Genomic DNA, 21,318 nt, shown 5'->3' on the forward strand with positions numbered 1-21,318 from the left:
AATCCACTTAAATGTAATGTTTGTTTTTTTTGCCTAAACTAGCCTTATTTTCTTAAGTCGTTTTTCTCATCAAGAAAATGCATCTTGATTTAATGAACTTTTAGATATTTGTACTGAAAACAAGACAAAAATACTACGTATTTAAGAAAGTCAATTTTGTAGTTTTGCAGTTGTGCTAAACCTGTATGAGTTTATTAAACACAAAAGAAGAGATGTTGATAAATGATGGTATATGAGTAAAGTCAACTGTGTGCTCACCATCATTTATTAAAATATCATCTTTTGTGTTTAACAGAATAAAGAGGTTTAGCACAACATGAGGATGAGGAAATGATGACAGATTTTTCATTTTTGGGTGACATTAGCATCTGAGAAAACTGACAAACTCTTTATCTTACTGAAGATGAATTAGTTATAAACTTATCATAAAATCTTATCACGCTTTAGTAGTTTATCTGTTAGACAAACACAGAAGAGAAGAACAGATGATTTAAAACAGGAACTCAATGGCTAACAAATAACTTCTCTTATCCGACTAAATATATTTCTGTGTGAGAGAGAAAACATGTGAAGGATCAATATGTGTAGAGAAACCTATGAAGATTATTCATTATATCTATTCATTCATTAGTTTTAGGAGAGATGTGGGATCAGATGCGATCGACATCTTCTGTGTAAGTAAACACTTAAAGACAGATGTTTTTATGAGCATCTGCCCAGCAATATAAGAGACACACAATCTGTCTGCTTTTATAGCGCACACGTAGAGTTTATCTGATTCAGTGGTTTTACAGCCCTGTGAGACCTTTGGTCTGTGGTCGTCCACAACTTTCACTAACAATTTAAAGCTTTTAGGACAAAGCTCTGTGATAAAAAAAACAATAATGAAAGAAAGAACAATCTGTGTATTATATAAAGGATGAGGAAATGATTTCTGATGATCATGTTGTAATACAGTACATTTAGTGTCTGATACATTCTGTAGTCTGTATGACATTTATTTAGAGAGTCAGATCAGACGTGTGAAAGCAGAAAGAGACGCAGTGAAAGTTTTCTCTCAGGTCAGGTTGATGTTTTTTTTTTGTTTGGTGTTGGTTGTTCATTAACACACACCTGACACACCTGACCACACGTTTCCTCTTCAGGTTTCTTTTCTAAACACGCGTCCACTGAACTTCCACTACAGTCATGTAGGATTCACATTCATCTGATCTCAAATCATCAGTGGTATTTTGGCTTGTTGAAGGATTAAGATGCAGATTTATGAACCTCTGCAATGACGTGGTCATTAAATCCAGGAGATTGTTTGTAAGGACGATCGCTGTCGGTGGACGTGATGTTGGGTTTCTTCATCTGCTTCAGCTCTCTGCTCGGTGTCTCTGGCTTTGATGTTTTAGCTTGCAGAAACTCTTCGGTGACGTTAAACGTGGTTCTTCTGGAGGATGAAGGTTCACCTTGGAGTCTGAAGTTTGTTCAGGATGTGGTGGATAAAGCCGTTCGAGTGGAAAATGAGAAGAACACGGCTGCAGGTCTGTGAATATATCTGAGTTTTGACTTTGTAATGATGTCAGGTTGGCCTGTGTGTCCTTGAGTATCACTTACATGTGTCACTGTGGATCGATAAAAAGATTTTATCCAGGAAAATGATTTAGATAATAAACCTTTAGTAGCTAATCTAAGTGTAGTTTAACTATAGCATATATTTCATCCCATATGTTTTATACATACAGGCTTAACTGTAAAGCTGCTTTCAATGCTAAATTGTGAAAAGTTCAATTCAATTCAATTTTATTTATGTAGCGCTTTTCACAATTGTTAATCATTTCAAATCAGTGCTACAGAAAATCATTCTTTACAACAGATAAGACTTGTTGTTAAACATTATAGGATTGTTTTGCATAATTCTGCTTACATATGAAAATGTATGAAAATATATGAATCAAAGTTCTATTTGTTTAGCGCTAGATATACAAAGAAAAGAAAAGAAGAAAGAAAAAAGAAACAAATATTTAAAAATATATTGAAAATATAATTGCTTCATATATTTTTGTAAACTAATAAATATGTTAATTATTATTAATGCATTTAATGATGCAACTTGGTAACAATAATAATGACTTTGAAAAATAATTTTGAAAAAAATGTTTAGCAATGCACCAACATAGGAATCTGAGTTAAAACCATTGTTGGGTAAGTTACTCAAAAAAGTATATCTTCAATCAAGTAATTAGATTACTGTACAAATGAATCTCTCCACTAGTTAATTAATTTCTAAATATTATTTAGTAAATGATACAAAGATGGACTTTAAATGGCTGAATAAATCATATAAAAGTACATCAATTATTCTGCTCACACTTTTTAAGCTTCAATTCTCACTATTAACTAACTTTGCCTTTATATACTCCTAATTACTGCTTATTCATACTTAGTAAAGTAGTTGTTAAGTATTGGTAGGAATTGTGTTGGATTATTAATTATATATCATTGATCTACACTCCATACACAGATTTAGTTAATTTACATCAGAAGTTACTCGAATTAAATTACTAAGGAATCCCTTACTTAACTTTTTCAAGGAAAAGTTATTAAATTACAGTGACTAAATACTTAGTAACTAGTTACACCCAACACTCGTTAAGAAAGACCTGAGGTTTGTTTTTTGTTATATTATAAGATAATCAATATAAATTCAGATTAACGTTTATATGAAGAATTTCGTTGCAAAACAAGATAACTCCGTTTTATTTTTTAGAAATCTAATTTTTTTGGTTGTGCATTCCAATTAATATCAATTCAACGGCAGTTGGTTTGTTTTGATTTAAACCTTCATAACTTAAAAAATACAGCTAAGCAGCACCATAAAACAAAATAATAACATGATAACATAATAAACATGTTTTGACAAAAATGTTAAAGACGGAGTTATCTCGTTTTGCACAAAACTCTTCATATATACTTTGATTGAAATGACCTAAAGGTGTTATTTAGAGAAGACTTGTTATTGTTTGTGTATAATGTTGTGTTGTTGTTTGTGTGTATAATGTTGTGTAGGTTTAGAATTCAAGATGAAGGTTCTCTTCAGTGGTTTTAATACGACTCATTATAGACGGCGTGGATGTGGCAGCAGCACATGTGAAGCTGTAGAGATCCTTAAATCACTTTATGTAAGTTCTGCTCTGTTTCACACTGAAGGACGTCTTCTGGTTTTAATGGTTTTTTATGGCCTGCAGCAGTGATGTGTAATGATGGATATTTTGTCCTTCAGAACAGCAGTGAGCTGGGTTGTGTTATGCTCGGCCCGTCCTGTACATATGCAACTTTCCAGCTGGTGGAGTAAGTCACATATTATGCATAACGTGGCTTTTAATGGCCGAGTCTTAAATTATTAACTTTAGTCTTATATGCTGTGTGTGATTATAGACTCCCAAAACACCGAGAAGAATTATTCAACACTTTTTAACAAATCCAGTGAGGCGTAAATCTGGTTTTCATACAGTCTGTCTCTCTATCTGTCAGTCAAGAGGTGGGTCTGACTCTTACCGTCCCCATCATCTCTGCTGGGAGCTTTGGTTTGTCGTGTGATTATAAAGAGAAACTCACGCGTCTGCTGCCTCCGGCTCGAAAGATCTCAGACTTCTTCGTTCACTTCTGGAACGCATCCTTCACTAATCTGAAACCTGAGTGGAAAACAGCGTACATCTATAAAAAACCAAATAACACTGAGGAGTGCTTCTGGTACACACAGACGCACACATAAACAAGACAAATACACTTAACAAATGCACACACGTGCACACACGCACACATGCACGAACACTTACAACACTTACACAAGCATGCATGCACATTAATACACACGCCCAAATGCACGCACACACACATGCATACATAAATGCACACACACACACTGAAATGTCTGTCTGTCTGTCTGTCAGGTATATCAATGCTCTTGAAGCTCCATCAGCTCTGTTCGCCTCTAATATATCCAGAGATATGCTGAGGACTCCAGATGAACTCAAAGATGCACTGAAAATAAAAGACCGACACAGTAACAGTGAGTGACTTTACATCTACTACTGGAGTTTATCTCGTTTTTACCAACACTATTTACCACTGCACCCATCAAAAACATTGGATTGCAATGGTAACATAAGTAATATGTTTTCAATCAAAGCTGATGTTGTGTGTTTGTGTAGTTTTTATTCTGTGTGGGACACCAGACGATGTTCTGGCTATTAAGGAAAGCACTCATGTTCCTCCAGATGTGGTCTTCATTCTCATCGATCTCTACAAGTAAGTGTATCTGATGAGAGATCATTTTCATCATCATCATCAGTGCTCAGAGTTGTGTTGTGTATTTCAGTGAAGGATATCACACAAACAGCTCCAGTTATGAACACATGAGAGATGTGTTGGTCATCACTACACACAGCTTCAGGAATTACTCCAGTGACAACTTCTGGAAACTAAACACAACGGTACTTTACTGGGTTTACCTGCATACATTCAGACTTCACATTTATGTCACATACACTCACCTAAAGGATTATTAGGAACACCATACCAATACTGTGTTTAATTCTACGTGGCATTGATTCAACAAAGTGCTGAAAGCTTTCTTTAGAAATGTTGGCCCATATTGATAAGATAGCATCTTGCAGTCGATGGAGATTTGTGGGATGCACATCCAGGGCACGAAGCTCCCGTTCCACCGCATCCCAAAGATGCTCTATTGGGTTGAGATCTGGTGACTGTGGGGGTCATTTTAGTACAGTGAACTCATTGTCATGTTCAAGAAACCAATTTGAAATGATTCAAGCTTTGTGATATGGTGCATTATCCTGCTGGAAGTAGCCATCAGAGGATGAGTACATGGTGGTCATAAAGAAATGAACATGGTCAGAAACAATGCTCAGGTAGGCTGTGGCATTTAAACGATGCCCAGTTGGCACTAAGATGCCTAAAGTGTGCCAAGAAAAACCAGCACGCCTTTACACCCTCACCACCAGCCTGCACAGTGGTAAGAAGGCATGATGGATCCATGTTCTCATTCTGTTTACGCCAAATTCTGACTCTACCATCTGAATGTCTCAACAGAAATCGAGACTCATCAGACCAGGCAACATATTTCCATGTGAGCTTGTGCAAATTGTAGCCTCTTTTCCTATTTGTAGTGGAGATGAGTGGTACCCGGTGGGGACTTCTGCTGTTGTAGCCCATCCGCTTCAAGGTTGTGCGTGTTGTGGCTTCACAAATGCTTTGCTGCATACCTCGGTTGTAACGAGTGGTTATTTGAGTCAAAGTTGCTCTTCTATCAGCTTGAATCAGTCGGCTCATTCTCCTCTGACCTCTAGCATCAACAAGGCATTTTCACCCACATGACTGTCGCATACTGGGTGTTTTTCCCTTTTCACACCATTCTTTGTAAACCCTAGAAATGGTTATGCATGAAAATCCCAGTAACTGAGCAGATTGTAAAATACTCAGAGCGGCCCGTCTGGCACCAACAACCCTGTCACGCTCAATATTGCTTAAATCCCCTTTCTTTCCCATTCTGACATTCAGTTTGGAGTTCAGGAGATCGTCTTGACCAGGACCACACCCCTAAATGCATTGAAGCGACTGCCATGTGATTGGTTGATTAGATAATTGCATTAATGAGAAATTGAACAGGTGTTCCTAATAATCCTTTAGGTGAGTGTATGTTAAATACTTCTGATACCTGCAATAAAAATGAACTTCATACATCTGACTTTAGGTAGATTAGATGATCAAGACATTTGAGTACACTCACTGTCTGCTGGTGTTATTTTGTAAACATGATTGTTAGATAAATGTGTGATGATGAGTTAATGTCTCGCTCCTGCAGGCTTTGAATGATTATGTGGTGGGTTATCACGATGCCGTGCTTCTCTTTGGTCAAGTGATGAGAGAAAATCTGCTGTCCATTAAACATCATTCATCCAGCAGCGTCATAAAGAATCCATTCAGAAACACAGCGTTTGATGGTAAGAAACACAAACACATTACAGACGATGATTCAGAAACATCTCATCTGATCTGATCTGTGTGTGTGTTACAGGTGTAGGTGGACATTATGTATTAGATGCTAGTGGAGACAGAGATCTCAATCTGTCTGTTGTTTATACATCCGGCACAAACCACCAGGTTAAGTGTTTCTCATGAAATATTCAGTTTCATTTCTTAGATATGTGTGAGTGTGACATAAAACTCTTGTGTTTGTCCTCAGTATAAAACACTGTTTGTATTCGACACATCTATTAACCAAACTAAGACGAATCACAGTAATCCAGACCTGCCGTGGGCCGGATCTCGTCTGCCCAGTGATAAACCTTCTCACGGTATTTAATCTCACTCTTTATATCGTTTATTTCAAGTTGAAATGATTTGATTTGTAAAGTGATGCTGGTGTGGTTTCAGGTATGCAGGCTCAGAACATCATCATGATAGTGCTCGGACTCAGTGTCGTCATGGCGACCGGTATCGCTTTCATACTATACAGGTATTCAGTTTGATGTTGCATATAAAAAAGTATTACATTTGAAGAAGCATGAAGAGTTTTAAGATTGTAATGTTGTGTTGTTGCTGTGTTTCAAAGACAGAACAGAAGAGTGAGATACAATCAGAAGAAATGGTCTCATATCAATCCAGCGCTCATCACACCTTTAGATGATAAAGAGAGAAATCATATCAGTCTCAGAGTAAAGCTCTCTCTCTCTCTCTCTCTCTCTCTCTCTCTCTCTCTCTCTCTCTCTCTCTCTCTCTTTGTGTGTTTTTATGACAGCTGATGTGTGTGTTTGTGTTGTAGATTGATGAAGATAAGAAAGGAGACAACAGCATCCAGATACACAAGGGTCGTTATGACAAAAAGGTTGTGTGTTTGTGTGCAGTATGTGTTAAGAGTGTGTGTGCATGTTGTTTGACATTAAGGTGTGTAATGTTTGTGTAACATGCTTGGTGTGTAATGTGTATTTTGTTTAATGTGTGTGTGTGTGTGTGTGTCTATTTCCAGCCGGTCATACTGAAGGAACTGAAGAACACAGATGGGAATTTCTCTGAGGATCAGCGGATTGAACTCAATGCTGTAAAATACTCAACACACACACACACATCTCATCAATTAAGAGAAAACGCTTCCCTACCAATGATGAGTTTTTACAAAAATCCTTAATAGGCCACTAGATGGCGCTCTTATACAACTTATAAAGCACAGTAAAAAAAATCACTTTTGTTTTAATCTTTGTTCTATATCTGATCTCTAACAAAACAAAGTCCTTGCAAAAATACAATGATGTTAGCATGAAGTTAGCATGATGCTAACATGAATTAGTATTAACACTTTCCCACAATTGACAATTTATCTTGTCAATTAAGAGAAAACGCTTCCCTGCCAATGATGAGTTTTAACAGCAATCCATATTTCCTCTATTATCCACCAGGTGGTGCTTTAACACAACTTATAAAACACTGAAGCATCCACTGATCCAAAAACAGTAAAACATTTTTTGTATGCTTTGATCATTGTCCATTTTGCCCAACCTACCCATATTTGAGAAATGATAAAAAAGCACAAGATATGATGAAACTTTTCGAAAGCAGAGGGTCTGTTCTTTCTGCACCGATAGGATTTTTTGGGGCCGATACAGATTTAAACAGACAACTTCTGGCCGATACCGATATTAAACACTTACTATACAGTTGTTCTATTAGCTAGTTTATTTCTGCATCAAATCATTTTTACTGAACACGGATTGGATCTGATTAACATTCAACTGACCAACATAATAAGAGAGGCACAAATTAAGCTAAAACAAATATAATAAGACAGCATGACAACCTTCAAAGGTGTTTTTTGCTATTCAGCATTTATTTTATTGACAACATTAACTCATTTTTTACATATAATGGATTTCATTATGCAGTTAATTAATAAACAATCGGTATCGGCCTTTCTCGTGCTATTGCCGATGTGCCGATGGTTTCAAATTCATCAAAAATCAGCCGATAAATATCGGTGGCCGATACATCAGTGCATCACTAGTTCTTTCATTTGAAATATTGTATGTTTATATATTTAAGGAAGAACATTTTCTGGAAGTAATAAAACTTTTGTGAAAATCATAAAAAATGCTGCCGCTGACTGGCAACTTAAAAAATTTTTTTGGGTTAATGATAATAGATTTTATTAAATGTAAGGTGAATGATGTCATTATTATTGTGCAATTATTTTGTGTGTTATGTCTTTCTCTCAGTTGTTGCGTATAGATTATTATAATCTGACTAAATTCTACGGGACGGTGAAGTTTGACTGCGGTGTGTTTGGAGTATTTGAGTTTTGTGAGCGAGGATCACTCAGGGTTTGTGATGTTCTTCACTGTATTACACAACATTACTCTTAATAAAATAACACAACCCATCTAACACATCTCATCTGTGTGTGTCTGTGGTTTCAGTTTGTGCTGAACGACAAAATCTCATATCCAGACGAGAGCTTCATGGATCTGGAGTTTAAAATCTCAGTCATGTACGACATCGCAAAGGTGTGTTTGTGTGTGTATCTGTGTGTGTGTGTATGTGTGTGCGCGCAGCCAGATCTCATGAGAAATTGTACATATTTTAGTTGGCTAATTTGTATCAATTCATACAAAGCTAATTTTGTAAAATTGTATGATTCTCATGAAAAAAAAACAACAACAGCGAAACTGAACCCCCTGCACTGCAAAAAAATACTTTTACTATTTTTGAATAGAAATATCTAGAAATTCTTAAATTAAGATGCTTTTTCATGATGAGCAAAATGACCTAAGAAAATAAGTCTAGTTTATAGACAAAAACTATATAATTTAAGTAAATTTAAACTTAAAACAAGCAAAAATATCTGCCAATGGGGTGAGAAAAAAAATCAAAAAATCTTTTTTCTTAAACACTTAATTTAAGCAATAATTTCTCACTCCATTGGCAGATAATTTTGTTTGTTTAAATCACAAATTCCCTTAAATTGTATAGTTTTTGTGTAAGTCATTTTGCGCATATAGAAAATACATCTTGATTTAAATATTTTTTATATTTCTACTGAAAACAAGACAAAAATAATAAGTAAGAAAGTAATTTTTTTGCAGTGTAACCCAACACCACAGGGGTCAAGGCAAATCGTACCAAAACTTACGAATGTGCTCATATGAATTAATACGAATTAGCAAACTCGTAAAATATGTACGAATTCTCGTGATTGCTTTTGTTTGTGTGTGTGTTTAAATAATTAAACTTAATCAGGGATAAAAATGAATGGAATATTCTGAAAGTTCAGCTGTGTTGTGTAGTAGTTGTGTTGTGTTTTAATGTTGTTGTGATTGTGTCTTTCTCTCTCTAATGTTTTTAATATCAGGGGATGTCTTACCTTCACTCCAGTAACGTTGAAGTTCACGGCCGACTAAAATCTACAAACTGTGTGGTGGACAATCGCATGGTGGTTAAAATCACCGACTTTGGCTGTAATACGATCCTCACACCAGGGAAAGGTTTGTAGATTCATCAGCACACAATCAAGTTTAACAACCGAAATACATTGATCTTCTCTTTCTTTTTCTTAGATCTGTGGACGTCTCCTGAACACATGCGGCTTCAGGGAATCTCTCAGAAAGGTGATGTTTATAGTTTTGCCATCATCTCTCAAGAGATCATCCTCAGGAAAAGCACCTTTTACACCAGCTGTTGTTCAGATACCGCAGGTACAAACACACACATACAGCTTATGAGATTGATTATTTGACATGATGACACTAAACACACACAAACACTGTCTCTGTCTGACTCTTGGTTCTCCTCTAGAGAAGATCTATCGAGTACAGAACCCCAGAGGACCAAACGTCTTCAGACCCGATCTCAGTTTTGAGTCTGTCGGAGAGACCGAAGCTGAGGTACAGAGACGTCATTTAAAATTAATGAAGAACAACAATACACACAGTTCACATGTATTATAGAGCAGAGAGACAGGACAGGATCAGATTTATGTCTTATTATGGTTAGGATCTAAAAGTGAAACTCCGATGATGATGATGATGATGGTTAGAAGCTGGTAAAGATATAGGTCACATACACAAAATTATAAATTAACATTATTTTTTTAAATTATGCAAATTGATATTAATATAATGTGACATGATATAAAATCGTCTGTGTAAAATATTTGCTTTCCCCGTATGTTCCCGCGAACTGTCGGCACATCTTAAATTCTGCTGTGGGGCAATCGAGAATTTGCCCACAGGAGGCGGGTCTTTGTAGAAGTTTAGTAAATTTTGCTGATTTAAGAAATAAACACATATGACATCAATATAATCCGTGGATTTTTCACATTTTACCAATCAGCGTAGTCAAATCTGTGGCCTCATTTATAAAGTCCATATTTATAAAAACTATCTTTGACGTGCAAAAGTAAGTGCTAAGCGCCACGTCAGGGTCTGAGCAGACATCCGCACTTTTGCTTGTCCGACTACTGAAAGTTTTTGGAAAAATAAGCCATTCTTGCTGGTCATAAAAGATTTAAACATTGACAAGCGCTCTTTCATACGTCTATGACATTACTTAGGCATCATTTAAAGGCGGAGATCTGAAACTGCACAGCTGCGCACAAGTTCAAGATCATTTGTGATTTATAGATTTGAAAAGGGTACGCACGTTTTTTGTGCGTACGTTCGGTTTATGCATCACACGCATTTTTGATAATAATCGTAAGATCAAATGTAGGATGTTTTTTACACAGAATTTTATAAATGAAGGCAATGATCCAAGATGAGCAATTTCTCTGTTGCCCCAAACTGCTAAATTCAGGACTAAAAGATAGGGGTGCAATTTTCACTACGTGACGCAGGCATAGTCTTCACTTATTCTGGGAAAATCTCCTTCATAATAACACATAATTCTAAATATAATGGTTTTACTACAAATAAATATCTATCTGCATGTTTTTACACTTTTACTATATTACAACCATGGTCATTTAATCAGCTGTGCATTTAAACACACGAGATCCCAAATTTAACAAATCAGTAATCAAAAGAAGTTTTAATATGAAACAAAATCGGATCAAATTCTAAATAAATTCTTATGAAAAAAGTAAAAGCACAAACCATATGCTCTTGTGATAACAAAATACTATTTCTTTCATAATCAGAAACAATAGCAAAAGAACAACAATCAATTAAAGATCTAATATTTTTATATCATTAATATTGTGTTTTTGTTAAATATATCAGTTCCTCATGCACTCGCTTACTTTTGGTTATTTGTTCTGAAAATTTCTGTAACTTTGTTTACTTCTACTGAATTTTCCACAACTCTTAACATTTTAAATTAATATTCAAATACAATAATGCTACTGTCAGGATCTTGTCTTGAATACAAGGGGATTAAATAGGGAGCAACTAAACAAGATAACAAGACAAGGACAGGTGAAGGGAGTTTAACAATAATGATGAATGAGGACAACAAGGGAGCGGGGTAAAAGAGACGAGACAAGGAAAACACATGGTCTGATTATAAATAATCCATAGCCACACAAAACATGGTACTGTCAGAACCCTGTCACAATGAACTAGATGTAATACAAGATCCTGACAGCTACATTATGATGTGTATAATGGGGCGTATACACCAAACGCAAACACACTGATTTGAGCTAGTAGATTACATACAAAGTTAATTCAGAGAATAGATGTGAATCTTGTGGTGAGATTGCCGCAAAAACACAAGATATTCGTCTCAAATGCGTATTCGCGCAAGTTAAATTCAAGCAAAAAATTCACATGACACAAAGTTAAATCCCGCAAGTAATCTATAGTGAAGAACGCAATGCTTCATGTTTGGTGTGTATGCAGCATAAGAGAGCTAATTTTAGAGCCAACCAGTCAATCCAGATTAATGCGTAATAACACACCAAACGTAGATTACATACAAAATAAAAAAGACGCAAACTCACACGTGACAATGCGAATGACACGAATTGGGTGGCGAGATTGCTCTGATAACACACACTATTTGCTTCAAACACGTCTTTGCGCAAGTTAAAAATATTAAACTCGAAATTATTTAAGCGAAAATTTAGCATGTCACAAAAATAAATCCCGCATGTAATCTAGAGCAGTGATTCCCAACTGGGGGTACGCGTACCCCAGGGAGTACGTGAATAGATTTAGATTTTGCTTTGATCTCAATTACTTTGAATAAAAATGTCTTTAGTTTGTCCAGTCATTTACCTAAGATTGATTTTTGTGAGGAAAGCATTGTAAAAAGTACTACTTTGTAATTTTAATCTTATAATTAAATTATTAGCCGTCATGAGTAAATGCGCTGCATGATACAAAACGCAATAGCGATTTCCAACTCAAGAACGATCTGACTATTTTCAATGAACCTGAATAGTTTCTAAAGACACAAAGTTTATTAACTATAAATAATCTTCAAATAATGATATTCATTCCCGCTGCCATTGCATTTTCAAATGACGCAAAAAAAATTTTGTCCCGTATGATGTCTTTTGTATTTATAGTGAATGTCTTACCACATGTTGTTTCTCTTTATATTTGAACAGAATAATTTAACTTATTTGCACACTTTAATTATCAGTAACTTAAAGATTTTAGTAAATTTAGGGCATTTACTAAAAAGGACGTGAGAGCTCAATTCCAAATCCGTAGTGGATAATTTGCTTGTGATTTACTACAAAGGCGCAAATAAAATACACAGGCACAATACTGAAATAAGCACATTTCCATAATGACCATTGCAATCTATAAGAGCAGCGCAATTTACAGGGTCGCAAATAAGAGACTTCGGCAGGGCATCACAATGAAAATGCGGACTGCGGAGTGTGAAATTCCAGCTATGTAAAAGTAAGAACCGGAGGACGAAAGATGAAGGGTAAAAGAAGTTTTGAAATACCTGATTTGACTTCTCCTCATGACTTCTCCTCCTCTTTTCTCCATCAAATTAAACATAGCATGGCTTGGCAAACTATATATATATATTTATTATACTTAGGGCTAAAAAGGTTGGGAAGCACTGATCTGGAGTAAGGAACACAATGCTTTGCATTTGGTGTGTACATTTGCGCTGCCTAATTCATGCTGCCCAATTTGCAACATTTCCATCGCCCTGGATGAGTTTGCATCGTTTCACGTCTTTCTATTGACTTTGTATGTAATCTACTTGTGCAAATCGTTGAATTCGCGTTAAGTGTATACGCCCCATACGGACACTAAATGTCTGGCTAAAAATATATTCAGTTATCTCAATGTAAAACTTAGTTTGTTGTGCCTCCAAAACAATTTAGCACCAGCCGCCACTGCATCTGACTTCAAAAATACACACATTCACATTGTTTTCACATTATAATGTGTGTTTGTGTGTGTAGTTGTTTGTCCTGATCAAGAGCTGTTGGGAAGAGGATCCAGAGAAGAGACCGGACTTTAAGAGGATTGAAGGAGCTCTGGGGAAGATCTTCAGGTTTGTGTCTGAAGCAGATGTACACATTGTTGTGTGTTTGTGATAGTCCACTGATGTTCTCTGTCATTGTGTTCTGCAGTAATCTTCATAACCAGGCCAATGCCAGCTACATGGATAATCTGATCCGTCGACTGCAGATGTATTCCAGAAACCTGGAGCACCTGGTGGAGGAGCGAACGTCTCTGTATAAAGCTGAGAGAGATCGAGCGGATCAACTCAACTGTATGCTGCTGCCCGGGTTAGACACACACACACAGAGATATTTACCATAGCAATTGTGCTGTAAATATATTTATTTAAAGTCTCATACACACACAGGCCTGTAGTTCGGTCACTGAAGGAGACGGGTCGTGTTGAGCCTGAACTCTTTGATGAAGTCACCATCTACTTCAGTGATATCGTTGGCTTCACCACCCTCTGTCATCACAGCACACCTATGGAGGTGGTGGACATGCTGAACGACATCTACAAGAAATTTGACAGCATTCTGGATCATCATGACGTCTACAAGGTGTGAAGATGATCTCTTATCTTACAGATGTTCAGACAATTTAGTTTGAGACCTCAGATTTTTAACCTCTCTGTCAGTAATGTGATGATGTGTTTGAGAAGAGTGATGATTGTACTGATGTGTCAGGTGGAGACGATCGGAGACGCTTACATGGTTGCGTCTGGACTGCCGAATCGTAACGGGAACAGACACGCTGTGGACGTTTGTCTCATGGCTCTCGACATTTTAGAGTTTATGGGAACATTTCAACTGAGACACCTGCCGGGAATCCCACTGTGGATCCGGATCGGAATCCATTCGGGTACATGCACGCACACACATTCATGCACGCGTGTAAATCTTTAAAATGAAAATTGTAAATTATTAGTTGGTGTCAAGTGTTATTCATTTGTCTTCTGGCAGACAAATTTTTGTAAAATAAATACAAACCTTAATTATAATTTTTTTTAATTTTAAACAATTTGCAAGGTTCATGTTACTGTATGTGTGCATGTGGATGTGTGTGTGTGTGTGTAGGTCCTTGTGCTGCAGGTGTTGTGGGGAATAAGATGCCACGGTACTGTCTGTTTGGAGATACAGTCAACACAGCATCACGTATGGAGTCTACAGGACTACGTAAGTTTCACGCACACACACACACACACGCACGCACACACACATGCACGCACACAAACACACGCACACACACAAACATGCATGCACACACGCAAACACACACATGCATGCACACAAACATGCATGCCATCACACAAACACACACATGCATGCACACAAACCCACGCACACATGCAAACATGCATGCACGCACGCAAACACACGCATGCATGCATGAATGCAAACATGCATGCAAACACAAACACATGCACAAACACGAATGCACACAAACATGTACGCAAACACGCGCACACACACACAGGTAAAGTGATGAATGTTTTTTCAGCTCTAAGGATTCATGTGAGTCAGTCCACCATTGAAATCCTGCAGAGGACCGACTGTCAGTTTGAGTGTGAAAACAGAGGAGAAACTTACCTGAAGGTAAAACACTGCACTCATAGATGTGTACTGCATACTGCACACTGTATACTGCTTACAGTTTAATACATGTTGTATGCTGTACATTTTGTTTACAGATTTATATGCTGTGCATGTAGTATACACTAGAGAAATACTGGGTAAAATGACAGACTCACCACAGATTTGTTTTGTGTGTGTTTAGGGTAAAGGAAAGGAGATGACCTATTGGTTGACTGGAGTCACAGGACAGAAATATAATCTGCCAACTCCACCTACAGCGTAAGAGAAACATCAACAAACACAGCTCTAATTCATCAATAATACATCAGTTAAAACACTGAAACATACACGGCCAATCTCTCTCTCTCTCTTTCTCTCTCTCTCTCTCTGTCTCTTTCTCTTCTCCAGAGAGAATTTCCAGCGTTTGCAGCAGGATCTGGCTGAGCGGATCATTTCTACATTGGCCACCCGTGGAAATGAGCGAAGAAAAACTCTCTCCACACGACAGCGCAGAACACCAAGACACAGCGGTGACAACCAACCTGAATACCTGCATCTGACTGACCCCAATATACACCTGTAACACACACACACACACACACACACACACCTGTAACACAAACACCTGTACTACACACACATACACCTGTAACACACACACACACACACACACACACGCACCTGTAACACAAACACCTGTACTACACACACATACACCTGTAACACACACACACACACACACACACGCACGCACCTGTAACACACACACCTGTACTACACACACATACACCTGTAACACACACACACACACACACACACACACACACACACACACACACACCTGTAACACAAACACCTGTACTACACACACATACACCTGTAACACACACACACACACACACACACACACACACACGCACCTGTAACACAAACACCTGTACTACACACACATACACCTGTAACACACACACACACACACACACACACGCACGCACCTGTAACACACACACCTGTACTACACACACATACACCTGTAACACACACACACACATGCACCTGTAACACACACACCTGTACTACACACACATACACCTGTAACACACACACACACATGCACCTGTAACACAAACACCTGTACTACACACACATACACCTGTAACACACACACACACACACACACACACACACACACACACACACGCACCTGTAACACACACCTGTACTACACACACATACACCTGTAACACACACACACATGCACCTGTAACACAAACACCTGTACTACACACACATACACCTGTAACACACACACACACGCACGCACCTGTAACACACACACCTGTACTACACACAGACACTAGGGCTGCATAACAACTAATCACAACTAATCGTTTGCAGAATAAAAGTTTTTGTTTACATCATATATGTGTGTGTGTGTGTGTACTGTGTATAATAATTATTTATATATAAATACACACATGCATGTATAATTTGAAGAAATAAAGTATATGTATATATTAAGTATTAATATTTATATATAATATAAATTATATGTACAAAATATTTCTTAAACATATACATGCATGTGTGTATTTATATAAACATAATTATTATACACAGTACACACACATATACGATGTAAACAGAAACTTTTATTCTGCAAACGATTCATCACGATTGGACGTTATGCAGCCCTAACAGACACACACAATGTTTATTAAACTGTATGAAGCAGGGTTCCCACAGAGATCCTTGAACGTTTGTGAATCTGGGAAAAACAATTCAAGGCCCTAGAAGGTTTTTGAAAAGTATACATACATAGATAAAGGTGACTAAAAGTGCTTGAATCTATTTTGTGCAATAGGTTTTCTGGAAAAAAATCCATAGTATTCCCTATATGTAGTTTAGGATGATGTCTTACAGATTTTAGTGCACATGCTAAACTTTTAGGTTTTAATGCTTATATTTTCTGTATGCGAATTTTCATTCATACCAAAATGTTTTTTGCATAGTTGTGTTTGACACATGAAATCTGTAACAATGTTTCTTACAAGATAACACGATGTAACCTTGCACTCATTTGAAATGTGTCCCTATATGAAGTCCTTGAATTTAAGGGTAACCAAGGTGTGGGAACCCTGATGAAGTGATGTTTATTGTGTTTTTCTGTGTTCTTAATATTTGATTTGAAACATTATATAATCAATCATTTTTAGAAATATGTGTGTGTGTGTATATATTGTCTTTCATACGGTACTGTGTGTGATGTATCATAACTCATTTTTCACACTTATATAGACACAAAATAAAAGAACAAGACTTATTTTGTTTATAAAATGATTTATTAACCAAACTGACAAATGAATATACAAACATAAGAAAATGTTTTTTAACATTAATATGTGAGAAAATATGACACATAACCAAACACTGGAAATCTCCCTAAACTATAAAGAAGAAAATTTGCTTTTCAAAATGCAGCAGATCTGAATCACATCTAAATTTAAAATATCTAAGAAACATATTTATAAAGCGTGTTTGTTACAGTATTTCCCACTAAATGAAATAAAAGAGTTACTAAATCCAAAAGATTTCATTTGACGTAACAGCCGTATAAAGCTTCATTTAAGAGCTTGATTGTTTGTAGTGATCCACTGATCTGTATTGTGTTTATCTCTCTTATCTAACACTCCAAACTGCATTTCCATTGCAGATTTGCGCAAAACTTTACCGTCATTTTCTAATGTCAACAATGGCATTTCCATTAACTGATGAAACATAGTCTTTCCTCTCATGATAAGTCATTCCAAACATCACGTCGACTGATGTTGGTAGTTTTACTAATATCACATCCATCGCACTAGGCATTATTATTAACAGAAGGAGATGTAAGAGTATGAGGTTTACATAAAAAGGAGGAAACAAACATGTTTGAGGCTCATGATATGTCATTACCATGTACACAACTCTTATTATTCATCTATGCCTACATAAATAAAGTTTTACATTCTAGGGTATTTTTAAAGGTGCCGTTTGTACATTTTAGCAGCATCTAGTGGTGAGGTTGGGAATCGCAACCAATGGCTCAGTGCACCGCTCACCCCTCACTTTTGAAACACATAGAAAAGCTACGGTAGCCGCCACCGGATAAAAATGTCATCATCAGAGACAACTTCCTGTCAAGAGATCCGTCTAAAAATTACACACTGCGCCTTTAAAGGGTAATGTAAATGCAGCTACTGAGTTGAGTTCATGACGTGTCAGGTGTGTTAAATAAGTAAGAAACATACAAAACACACGAGCAGTGGATCACCAGAAACAGATTTGAGAATCACCGTCATAAAAGACTCCATTAGCATCAAGGCATTCAATTTGATGAATGCAAACCATCATTCGCTATTTATTAAACCAGAAGTGTTTCTCTGTTTGGCAGGAAGACAAAAACGGTATTTAAGAGCCATTATTTTTGGTTTATTTACAGTAAAACTTTATGTTGTCATATAAGAGTAACTATAAAACATAAACTAAAAACCTTGAAACCTTAAACTAAAGTCTTGAAGTGAATCTGAATCTGTTCTAATGTTGAATATATTTCATTAGTTTTAGTCAAACCTCAACAGGTTGCCAAGTTTTAGTTGTAACGAGGGCAGAATCTCCCAACTCGGTTGCAGGGAGTGGCAGAACATGCTCCGCCCATCCATTACACAGGCCCCGCCCACATGTCTCCTCAGTGATGGACACTTCCTGTAGCTGGCCGTTGAGATGCAGAACTTCCTGTTGTGATGTCACTGCAGTGTGATCGTCCTTCTGACCAGCTGGACAGATAAACTCATAACTACACAACAACTTTACATTTATACACTTACAGCATATACACATCATCATCATCATCATCATCATCATCATCATCATCATCATCATCATCAGCGTGTGTGTTCACTGAGAATCAAACCTACATGACTTGATATTAACACAACATTCAAATAAATGAGCTACAGGAGCTTAGAATCAAACGAAATGAATGATTGACAGCAGAGAGAGAGAGAGACATGACTGACTGATGATGATGATGATGAACTCACTGTCAACCTAAAAACTCTTCAAGATAAATTTAGCACAAGAGTGTCGTTGTGTCCTTCCTCTGAGCTGATCTGCGGATGTGTGTGTGTGTCTGTGTGTGTGCATGTGTGTTGGTGTGTGTGTGCATGCGTGGGTGTGTGCATGTGTGTGGGAGAAATGGGGGCGTCCCTGTAGACCCTCCAAGGTCCTCATGTGGGGTACATGAGGAAGAGAAACTCTTTCTGTTGTGTTATCAATTATAAAAGTAGAGTTGTTAGTTGTGTTGTTTAAGGTGTTTGCGTGTCGTACCTGTGTTCTGTGAGGTCCTGCTGTGATGTTTGTAGATGATGAACCAGAAGATGAGGACCAGCAGTGATCCACTCACCACCAGTCCAACACAGATCCACACACTGAGACCTACGGCGCTCCACGGCTCTGTCGCATCTCTGACGCTCAACACCGACTTCACAACAGCCTTAGGAACATCTAGAGAAACACAATCATCATCGACAATCACACAACTACTCGACTGGTGCTTCTTCTGATCTGATCTGATCTTCTGCTCATAATAATGAAGATGAGATGATGATGTGAAGGTCACTCACCTGTGATGGATGATGATCTCAGCTCATGAGATGTGTGAGATATGCATTGTTTGGTTAAAGAATCCCAGAAAGAACCAGGAGCACATGATCCCTTCTCCATCACTACAGACAATAACTGTGAAGACTCTTAAATAAACACTGACAGACACAGAGAGAGACTGAGAAAGAGAGAGAGACAAAGACAGAGCGATTAGGGGAGGTGAGAGGAACGCAAGAATGTTTCACTTCTTCATTTGTAATGTAGGAAAGAATGAATCACTGAGTCTCTAGAGAGAGGCAGAGTCAGAAGAGAGAGAGACACAGAGAGATAGTGAGAGAGAGAGAGAGAGAGATGAGAATTTTTACTTAAATGCTTTAAAAGTAAAACTGAAAATCAAAGTAGTAAAGACTATAGTACAGATAAAAACAAATATAACTAATCTCTGAAGAGAGTTACTGCAAAAAGCAAGGCGTGAAACTACATATACAAAACAGTTCCTGTAGCTCAACGTGTGGATCTTCACATTAGTAGTTCAAAAGGTCATGGTTTAATTCTCAGTGAACACACACAAACTGATCTGAATACACTGTAAGTCCCTTCAGATTAAAGCATATATGTAAATTAAACAGTGAATATAAAACACGATGCTGCTTCTAGTATGAAAAGTTTCCAAAGCAGTGCAAAAAATTTAATTTCTTTTGCAAAAAATATGTTTTAGATACATTGTGTAGAAAGTAAAGCTTAATTAAATGTATTTAGTTTTAAAGGGGAGATTTTTTAAGATGTCAAATAAATCTTTGGTGTCCCTAGAGCACATATGTGAAGTTTTAGCTCAAAATATCCCACATATAATTTATTATAAGATTTTAAAATTGACACTTTGTAGGTGTGAGCAAAAAATGTCCTTTAAAATGCAAATGAGTTGATCTGTGCACTAAATGCAGTGCTGTGGTTGGATAGTGCAGATTAAGGGGCGGTATTATTATAATAAGATCCCCTTCTGACATCACAAGAGGAGCCAGATTTCAATTAGATATTTTTTTACGTGCTTGCAGAGAATGGTTTACCCAAACTAAGGGGCTGTCCACACGGAGACGCGTATCACTGCATACGTATAAATTTGTTATCGTATTGGCGTTTCATCCACACGGATCCGGTGTTTTGGGAGACTGAATCCGCTATTTTTTGAAACCGGGTCCTAAAGTGAATAAATCTGAAACCGACACCCTTGCGGTTCCGTCTGTACAGCCAATCCGTATATTTTGTGAAGCAAAAACGTCATCACATCACGTGTCGGAAGCGTCACACGTAACAGCAACAACAATAACGGCGGATTACGTGATTGTGTTCGTGCTACAGAAGCTACAAAAGCCTACTAGCTTTATTACAGCAAAATCTATTGCTTCAATGCAATTGTGGTGACCAATACTGGTCCGGCATATATACTACACCGCTTTCAGTCGGTTTCAGTGGTTTCGTGTTTACGGATTATTTTTTTAGAGCAAGGAAAAAAAATGATCGGATAGGGAATGCACAGGCTTCGTGTGGATATAGCCTAACTTACTGGGTTAATCTTATTCAAATTTTCTAGGTTGGGACCCAATTATAGCACTTAAACATGCACT

The 21,318-nt window shown here is 37.2% G+C and overlaps 2 protein-coding genes across 3 annotated transcripts; one reads left to right on the forward strand and one right to left on the reverse strand.

The window, feature by feature from the left end:
* The first annotated feature begins 1,028 nt into the window (after window positions 1-1,028).
* Window positions 1,029-15,733, forward strand: gucy2ca (guanylate cyclase 2Ca). Of its 2 annotated transcripts, XM_065278435.2 has the most exons (27): window positions 1,029-1,529; window positions 3,055-3,167; window positions 3,269-3,336; window positions 3,520-3,738; window positions 3,939-4,057; window positions 4,200-4,296; window positions 4,367-4,481; window positions 5,873-6,011; window positions 6,086-6,171; window positions 6,254-6,365; window positions 6,445-6,526; window positions 6,623-6,725; window positions 6,833-6,895; window positions 7,037-7,108; window positions 8,277-8,381; window positions 8,478-8,564; window positions 9,410-9,542; window positions 9,615-9,752; window positions 9,853-9,941; window positions 13,433-13,524; window positions 13,604-13,762; window positions 13,843-14,035; window positions 14,162-14,336; window positions 14,552-14,650; window positions 14,976-15,070; window positions 15,252-15,328; window positions 15,458-15,733. In XM_065278435.2, the coding sequence occupies exons 1-27, from the start codon at window positions 1,337-1,339 to the stop codon at window positions 15,630-15,632; spliced, it is 3,198 nt and encodes a 1,065-aa protein (XP_065134507.1). In that variant the 5' UTR covers window positions 1,029-1,336; the 3' UTR covers window positions 15,633-15,733. The 2 variants fall into 2 exon arrangements, with proteins under 2 accessions (XP_065134507.1, XP_065134508.1); XM_065278436.2 differs by lacking the exon at window positions 1,029-1,529 and having other exon boundaries at window positions 3,091-3,167; window positions 3,274-3,336; window positions 15,458-15,732.
* Window positions 15,734-17,396: 1,663 nt separating this feature from the next.
* On the reverse strand, window positions 17,397-19,876 carry LOC135768432 (tumor necrosis factor receptor superfamily member 17-like). The gene is made up of 3 exons (XM_065277657.2): window positions 19,714-19,876; window positions 19,418-19,594; window positions 17,397-18,864 (listed from the first exon to the last, which is right to left on the reverse strand). The coding sequence occupies exons 1-3, from the start codon at window positions 19,811-19,813 to the stop codon at window positions 18,656-18,658; spliced, it is 486 nt and encodes a 161-aa protein (XP_065133729.1). The 5' UTR covers window positions 19,814-19,876; the 3' UTR covers window positions 17,397-18,655.
* Window positions 19,877-21,318: the final 1,442 nt, after the last annotated feature.

The sequence above is a fragment of the Paramisgurnus dabryanus genome, chromosome 3 (genome assembly GCF_030506205.2).
Source record: "Paramisgurnus dabryanus chromosome 3, PD_genome_1.1, whole genome shotgun sequence".
Classification (NCBI taxonomy): domain Eukaryota; kingdom Metazoa; phylum Chordata; class Actinopteri; order Cypriniformes; family Cobitidae; genus Paramisgurnus; species Paramisgurnus dabryanus.